Source organism: Chinchilla lanigera, unplaced genomic scaffold (genome assembly GCF_000276665.1).
Source record: "Chinchilla lanigera isolate Chin_1 unplaced genomic scaffold, ChiLan1.0 scaffold00109, whole genome shotgun sequence".
NCBI lineage: Eukaryota > Metazoa > Chordata > Mammalia > Rodentia > Chinchillidae > Chinchilla > Chinchilla lanigera.
The window spans coordinates 3,510,442-3,518,991 of NW_004955510.1; the positions used below are offsets into that span (position 1 = coordinate 3,510,442).

The 8,550-nt window shown below is 39.9% G+C and overlaps 2 protein-coding genes across 2 annotated transcripts in view; one reads left to right on the plus strand and one right to left on the minus strand.

Moving 5' to 3' along the window:
• Window positions 1-2,941, minus strand: part of LOC102020471 — a 31,131-nt gene extending 28,190 nt beyond the window's left edge. The window contains exons 1-2 of the mRNA XM_005407930.2: window positions 2,615-2,941; window positions 2,332-2,477 (exon numbers count right to left, since the gene is read on the minus strand). Coding sequence (XP_005407987.1) covers window positions 2,332-2,477; window positions 2,615-2,799 — 331 coding nt within the window. The 5' untranslated portion in view covers window positions 2,800-2,941. The remainder of the gene's footprint in view (window positions 1-2,331; window positions 2,478-2,614) is intronic.
• An 81-nt stretch (window positions 2,942-3,022) lies between these two features.
• The window catches only part of LOC102003265 (ankyrin repeat domain-containing protein 26-like), an 83,591-nt gene continuing 78,063 nt past the window's right edge, over window positions 3,023-8,550 (plus strand). Inside the window, 1 exon segment of the mRNA XM_005407878.2 lies at window positions 3,023-3,333. Within this exon segment, the coding sequence (XP_005407935.2) occupies window positions 3,128-3,333 (206 nt within the window). The 5' untranslated portion in view covers window positions 3,023-3,127.

Genomic DNA, 8,550 nt, shown 5'->3' on the forward strand with positions numbered 1-8,550 from the left:
TATATATATATATACAAATGCATATATATATATATACAAATGCAAAAATATATATACATACAAATGCAAATATATATACAAATATAAGATAATTATACTATAGCTTCTATTAGTTCATTGAAAAGGACAGTTTGTGCTTGTGTAATTTGATCAATTTTTCGAGCCTATATCTTGTAATCTGAGTAACTACTTTGAAGATAATATGCAGCATATTAACCATTGTTAATATACTATTATCTAATTTTGAAATTGGGTATCATTGTTTTTATTGTTTTTTTTTCTCTTAAAAAAAGGAAAAAATGAAGTATAGTGGCCTATACAAATCAATTTTTCTGGAAACCACTCCTACCCAGAAAGAAGAAAATAAAGTCCCATATGGTGATCCTGTGCGGGACCACTTCCTCTGTCACATAAGCAGTGCCATGTACATCTGGATGCTTTTCCTGGGCTTGCTTAACAAAGTATCAAAATGTAGGTGGCTTAAAACAATTGAATTTTATTTTCTCACAGTTCTAGAACCTGAGTTTACACAATGAGAACCTGTCTCAAAAAAAAAATCCATAACACTTGGTGGATATCATATTAGCCTTAGGATATTATAGGCAACAGTATGTATATTATATGAGTAGTGAGTTATATCTCAGTGAAGATATAACTGCTGTATTAGGACCTAGTGTTTAATAATATATTCATAGTAAGGGGCACACTGTTGGTATTTTATTAGAACTCTACAGGGTGGTATGGCATTGGTAACACGGGACCATATTGTCAATATTTAATTACCCTTTGGGGCTACTGTGTAGATCCTATATTAAGGATAGCGTGCCACAGGGTGACATGGTAAAGAGGCATCACAGAGGAGAAATACTCCATGGTATGGCAGGGAGGAAGCAGCAAAGCAGCAACACTGAGTCTCCCTTTCCCTTTTATTTCATTTAGCCTACAAGCTTAATGGATAGTGCCAACCCCACCTAGGTTGGGCCTTCCCATTACCCACACCTCGAACTATGCCAAACCAAGCAGTGGAATATTTATCACATACCCTTCATCTATACTTGCTCACCCTATACGTAGCCACCTACAAAAAACCCCGCCTATGAGCAGGTAAGGCTTGAGAATCTAGAGATAAGCCATAATGCATTTAGGTTTACTTAGCCTTTGGCAACTATCCTCAATTCTAAATGATCCCTTATGAGAATAGAGGCATTCCTATAACCCAGGAGGTTCCAGAAGATTTGGGGGTTTGTGTAAGGAACCAGAATCAGAGACCAAACACTAAAACAGAAAATTCTCCTAACACCTACTTATTCAACAGAGTATAACAATAATTTATCTCCTAGAACCCACAGGCTGGTAGCATTTATACATTTCACTTTGGATAACAAGCTATAATGTGGAACAACAATGAATTTATAGGTTAAAGTTCAGCAACGAATTTATATAAGTGACATGTGGCAAAGGCCAGTGTTTTCACTGTTAGAAGTTACAGACAAGCAAAGACAGAAGTCTGATTGGGGTCACAGTGTCTGTAATATTTTGCTTTAGCAGCATTAGCAAAATAATACACTATACTTTGGGCTGTGTTTTAGCATTTCCTCTAAGGTTTTTAAAATAAATGTTTAATTTACCAAAACACATTGGAATAGTATTTATCTGATAAATAAAATATAAGAAATTTTGAGGGGAATTGTTCCACTTATCAATCTCAACCATAACCCTAGCATACCTATCTAACCCTAATCTGTGCTAGAAAATTATCTCTAAACCTAATCCTAACCTGAACATTTATGCTCACTCCAATTCTCACCCTGTAACCCTCTAACTCTCACCCTAAACCTGAGGGTAACACTACATTCTAATTTCAGCCCTAAACCCTAACCCTAACCATAACTCTAATTCCTAACCCTATCCCTAACCCTGTACCTCACCCTAATCTGGTCTAACTCTAAACCTAACCCTAACTCTTAACATTAATCCTAACCCCTACCCTAACCTAGCAATAAACCTACCCCCAAGACTAACTCTAATATTAAGGAACTAATTTTGTATTGTGGAAACTCAGCCCATCTGAACCCTTCCCAGACACCAGACTAAGACTGCAGACACTCACGCAGTGGCTAGCCAACAGCATAGTTCTCATACATGGATGGTGGCCAGGTTCTGCCAGGGGACCAAAAACATCCACACTGCTCTTGAAGCAGTCCAGCAGCTGGGAGACAGAGGTGCACAGTACTCTGGCACAGCTCCTGTTGAGGGCCCCTCCCCTCAGAGACCCCACTGCCTCTGCCTGCCAGGGATTGAGCTCTGTGGCAAGGCAGATCCCCTCCTTACCTGCCACTCTCTGGATACCATGCTGCTCCAGGCTCAGGAACTCCAAAGTAAGGCACAGTGCAGAGACTGTCCTAGGAAGGGAGTGGTGAGGCTGGTAAGGTACTGAAGTGGTGTGCTCTGGCTGCTGCCTTCTCCCACCAGGACTCCTGCATGGATGGGCAGAGGGCACTGAAGTTGGCACATGAAGGGCACTGAAGGCAGACAAGCAGGACTTTCCAGGAATGAAAGTGATGTTCGCCCTCGGCACCCACCATTACCCTCCACCTCCAAAAACTGTGCTCACTGCTGTTGTCCAGGGCTCCCAAGCAAAGTCTGCACCCTGTCCCGCCAGCTTCCCTGCTTCATGTATCTGACCTTGACTGGACCACTCAGCAGCCATGCAGCTACTTCCTGATAACCAGGGTGAGGAGTGGCCACCAGCTGGGTTATGGCAGGAATCTGCCTGGTGGAGAAGGGGCTGCTCCACATCTCCCCAACACAGAGCAGCGGTGGTCAGGATGGAAAGGACCCGATCAGCCCTAGGGAACAAGGCCCAAAAGAGACCTGGGCCAATTGCGCCCTTGCTGCCGAAAGCACAGCAACCGGGAGTCCTGCCGCAGGCTCGCACAGATGCACGTGCACCGGTAAAGGGGACCGCCTGGTGAGCCCGAGCCGTGCATGCGCAGCGGCGGTTAGGCACGTTGCTCAGAATCCGGCAAGGAGCCTAGTGGTTCGGACGCAGTGGCGATTGGCTCACCTTCAAAGGCGGCGACAGGTGGAGCGACGGGACGGCCCCCGGGCGCCCGCAGCCTCTGCCATGAAGAGGTTCTTTAGCCTCAGCAGTAAGGGCCAGGCACCCTCGAGCCCCGAGGACTCGCAGGGGAGCGGCAGAGCGACGCGGGGCCGGGTCAACAGGTCCGTGCGCAAGCTCCACAAGGCTGCGAGCGAGGGCGACGTGGCCAGGGTGCAGCACCTCCTGCTGCTCAGGAAAAGTGGCCTCAATGACCAGGACAAGAAGCGCAGGTAATGGGACTGCGGGGCTAGGGGTTGCAGGGGGCGCGGCGGCGGGGCCAAGGGTTAGGAAGGACGGAGTGGGTAAGGAAGAGGGGGAGAGGTGGGTCGGGAAGATGGGGAGAGAGTCCCACCACCCAGGAAGGCAAATCTTGGAGGGGGTCTATCCCTAGGCAGCAAAGTAAAAATAAAACTTTAGCTGGTTTTCAACCAACTTATACTCCCTGTTATAGAACCCTTTATTGACTACTTAAAAGCGATTTAACTACGGTAACAAATGTGTGTAAAGTATTTTATTCTTAGTATCACGTTAAGAGAACTGCTGTGTGTATTGTAAAATGGTACACTATGAAATATTTCCCATAATGTACAAATTTAGGGATGAGGCTTAATTTGATAGAATCTAGTATCCGTTTTCTATCAGTGTACACCTGAGCATATATGTTCTTTACTAAGGAAACTGAACTGAGAAGATGGTTCCATGTTCTTGACTAGAAAGATCCATTAGTCCCAAAATGTGAGCTTTCTGTTTATCAGTTTTGTGCAAACCAAATGAAAACACCAAGTAATACTTGAGTTCCACCTACCCTCTTTTGCTATTGCCACTAAGAAAGTGTAGTGAAGACCTGCCTCCCTAGGTATCAAAATAAGCTATTTTCACAAATTAATTGTTTACTAACAGCTCAAAAGACAGATAAATGAATATAACTCAATAGAAAATCCAGAAACATTCAAATATCTGTTAAGAATTTAGAACTTGATACTGATGACCTCCATTTTAGTTGAAAAATTACCCATAAATGAAATGCCTGGGAACTGTTTGGAAAAACCTAGCTAGATTTTCATGACACAAAAGTTCCTGGTGGAATATAGATTAAAATTTTTAAATAATACAAAGTGAGAAAAGTACCAAAAGAAAATATAAATGCCTATTGATGCCTTCCTGAGAATGACCTCAAAAGCAAGATTCTTTTTTGTGCTGTGGGTTGCTCCCAGGACCTGGTGCACGCTAAACACTCCCAGTGAGCCAGCCCCACTTTCCCCATCTGAATTCAGAAGATTGACTATCAAAAGAAAAATTAAATTCTCCTTTATATTAGAAAAAAGTTAGCAAAATGAAGACAACATACTCACAAAACATTTACAACATACATCAGATGAAAAATGTATCTGTATCTTACAGAATTTTTTGAAATCATCAAGGAAAAATACTGAATACTAATTTCTTTTGGTCCTGAGGATCACACCCTGTGAGCCTCAAGAGCTGGACTGTACCAATGAGCTCTACTGAATTCTAAATTGGGTGTTCGGCAGATCTATGAGTGACCTATAAACATAAAAAGACATATTTAGTGTCCCTGGTAAAGGGAATTTAATTTTAAAAAGGAATGAAATGTTTTCCAGCTAAACAGTTTGTGAGGCCAAAGAGAAGTTTATACTGCTGCTTAAAAATTTTTTTTTTTTTTTTGGTTTTTCTCCGGTACCGGGAACCGAACTCACGATCTTGCGCTTGCGAGGCAGGCGCTTTTGCCGCTGAGCTAAATCCCCAGCCCTGCTGCTTAAAATTTAAAATAGCTTATGGCCTTTTCAAATAGGCAATTTGATATAAGTAACACACTTTTTAAAAAGTACATCTCCACCCATCCATTTCATGATACTAAAATACCTTTAGGACATAGAGACACGTGTAATTTGCTTTTCTTCAGAATCACTTAAAATAGCAGTGTATTAAGGTGACTCCATGGAAGAGATTGTATCAGTTGTAGTGCATTCATAGGGTGGAAGAATATATAACCGTTGAAGTTGGCATAGACACAAATGTATGTTGACATGGAAAGATGCAGGTTGATATATCAAGTGAGAAAAGTGTCCCTTTGATTTTGCATACCCACAAATAGACTGCAGTCTTGTGTTAGCCAAAAATGTGTACAAAAGGTGGCAAAATTTGTTATTTTCAGGCATTTGAATAATAAGTGAAATTTTTTTATTATCTAGAACTTCATTCTATTCCTAATATTGAAGGGTTTCTCATTATCTTTTTGATTCTAACTTAGTTTCATTGACAGCAGAAACTATACTCAGTATAAGTTCAGTATTTTGGCATTTGTTGTGTCTTGCATCTCAGACTATCTTCTGATTAGTTTTGGCAGTAGTTCTGTGTGCCCTTCTTTCCTTTCTCTGTGTGATTTCTATAGTGAATATGTATAAAACTCTAGTAAAAGTTTACTGTTAATAAAATAATCCTTGAGACCCCAGATAGCTCACTTGAGATGTTAGTAAGAATTGCCTCCTCAGTATTCTATAGCCATGATGAGGAGGAGGCCAAGGAGAGAAAACAAAGAGACTGAGAAAAAGCAGCTGCTTTTGCTGCACCACTAAGAGAAACAGATCCCAGGTCTGATTCCCAGGGCTCCAAGAAGAACTCAACAACTGCATTCATCTGCTACCACTGTTAAAAGCCAGGCCACCTCAAGAGGAACTGCCCTAAGAGGCCCCATGGGCCATGCCCTGGATGCAAAGGAGACCACTGGAGATCGGTCTGCCCTCTGAGGTGGAGGCCCCAGAGCTCAGACCCATGCTACCAGTTAGTCCAACAGGAATGAGAGGGCTTGGGGCATGGTCTGCCTTCTCCCTCTGGCCAGACCGTCATCTCCATCGAGGAGCCCTGGGTAATCATGACTATGGAGGAACAAGAAAACAGCCTGTTGCTAGACACAGGTGCAAGTCTCTCGGTTCCTTCTTTTCAATCCTGGCCTTCCTTCCAGCCATCATACCTCAGTGAAAGGAGTCACTGGTGAGGAGGTAATATGCTATTTTTGACAACCCTTAGGCTGTAACTCCTTAATAGGTCCCTCTTGCATATCTCTGTCTTCCTGAGAAACCACTCTGAAGATACCACCATGTATTACAGCAGCCATTGATATTTTCCTACTAATCTATCCATAACTGTGTAAAGTTTGTAATGTTCCTATCCTATTTCATAAATGGATGTATGTTTATTATTATGTGTTTCCTACAACAACCATTGAGAATAGTTAATGATTTTTCAATAGGTCACTCATGTATAGCTCTATTTATTTTCTTTAGAAGCCACTTTGAAGATACCAAAGTATAGTACAACAACTCTTGATAATCTCCTACCTCTTTTGTCTGTAACTCACTATTATTTGTCTATTTGTTTTCCTGAGAAACTATTTTGTAGACAATAATATGTAAAATGATAACCATTGATAATTTCCTACCATTTTGTCTGTAATTTGCTAAGTCCCCCCATTATTATGTTATCCTTCTTTTATTCTTTAAAATAAAAACAAACAAACAAACAAAAAAAAAAAATACCAACATTTTTCTTATCCACTCCTCAGTTGATGGGCATTTGGGTTGTTTCCAAAATTTTGCTATGAAAAATTGTGCAGCTATAAACATGGATGCAAATATAAAAAAATAATAATAATAATAGTAATCCTTGAGAAAAATGGGAATATTAGTCTAGCACAGATAATTTTCATTTTCTCTGTGTGTGTGTATTCATATTTCTGCCAACTCTTAGCTTCTTCAGATATAAAGGAATTATCAGTGCTTATAGATTTTTATTATGTTTACACTGAATTATATGTATTTTATTATGTACAGATTTATATATATGTAAGTATACATCCTTTTAATTGCATTTTTGTGGATGTAAAAGATAGCAAATAGAAATGATTATTACTATTACAGAAATACTGCTTTCCTTTATACTTCCAACAGTATTTATCCATTCTTTCAATTCACTTACTTTCCAAACAGAACCCGAATACCTATTATGTATTCTACTATTGGGATCCCTCCTTCCTTAAACCATCATGTTTATCTGATCAGTCTAGCAACTTGAGAGATTTAAAATTGAAGTACAAACTCAAATTTCAATTAGAGCTCTTCCTCTCTCTTTCAAACAAAAATATATTCTAAAGGTAGGAAATTATAAGAGAATCTTTTACTGCTCTTTTCAAAATGTGTAACAGTACTAGATGCTGATATTAAGCATTAGAAATATTTGATTTCTGTGCATTCTACAAATCTAAATGCTGTACAAAATGGGCCATAGCTACCCATTTGAATCTTGGGTTTTATTCAGCTTAAAATGAAAATCATGCCAAGGGTTGTTATTTTTTATCTTGTTTTATTTTTATTCAACACTCATTACTTGTAGTAGTTTTCAATACCAGTCATATGCCTACAGCTGCCGTAGACCTGCTGTGTACATCCTTTTTTCCAGGAAGCAGATTTATTGGTGTTGGCATGAACTCAGCAGATTCATGTCCAACATAGCATGGTTGCACCCTTTTATACAAGTTTTGTGTCTTCATCTCCCTTATACGGGCATACACAATCATTTGTATCTGGTTTTGCAGTACATTAGCATTCTGCAGTCTGGTTGGGTATGATTTACATTATCGAGTTATATCAGAAACTTGCATGCACAAAGACTGATACTGCTACCTTGTAAGAAGTTCCCGCCCCACCAGGTCAGGAGGGGCCCTACCAAACCACCAGTTATAGTTATAACGTAGCTGTAGTCTTGTGAGCTATATGTGGCTTTCCAAAGACAGAGATGTTAAAATGTGAGAAAAAAAATTCTTAAGACTTACTGAACTAATCCTAACTCTGCAAAGTAGGTGCATTTGAATTATTTTATTTTACTTAATTAAAATGTTGTCTTTTTAAAGTAGTAATAGTAGTAATTATAGTATCTAACAATTGCTGAGCTGTTGTTTGTTCTAGAAATTATGATAAATATTTTGCATGTATTCTTATTTAACCATCACAGTGGTGTCCTGTGAGATAACTACTTTCAATCATTTTATAGGTGAGGATATTGAGGCATAGAAAGGGCTAAATGATAGCCAGGAAGTAAGAATTTCAAGTAGGAATTAAATCCAAGTTGAGCTAACTCCAAGGCTTGCTCCTTCTATTCCAGTAGGCTGCTCTAGCCTGGGGGGTAGCTCAGTGTAGAGCTCTTGCTTAGTATGTGCAAGACGCTGGCTTCCATTCCCTGCACCACACACACAAACACAAAATCACCCAGCTGCTCTTCCATTAATAGGTGAGTAATAAGAGCTAATAAGTATTCTACATTTTATTTTTTTTATTTTAGAAATAAAAGGAGGAAAATACTAACAGATCGACAACGTTTTACAAAATAGCAAAGGATCAGTACAGACATTACAGAGTTACAAATAGAGTGGT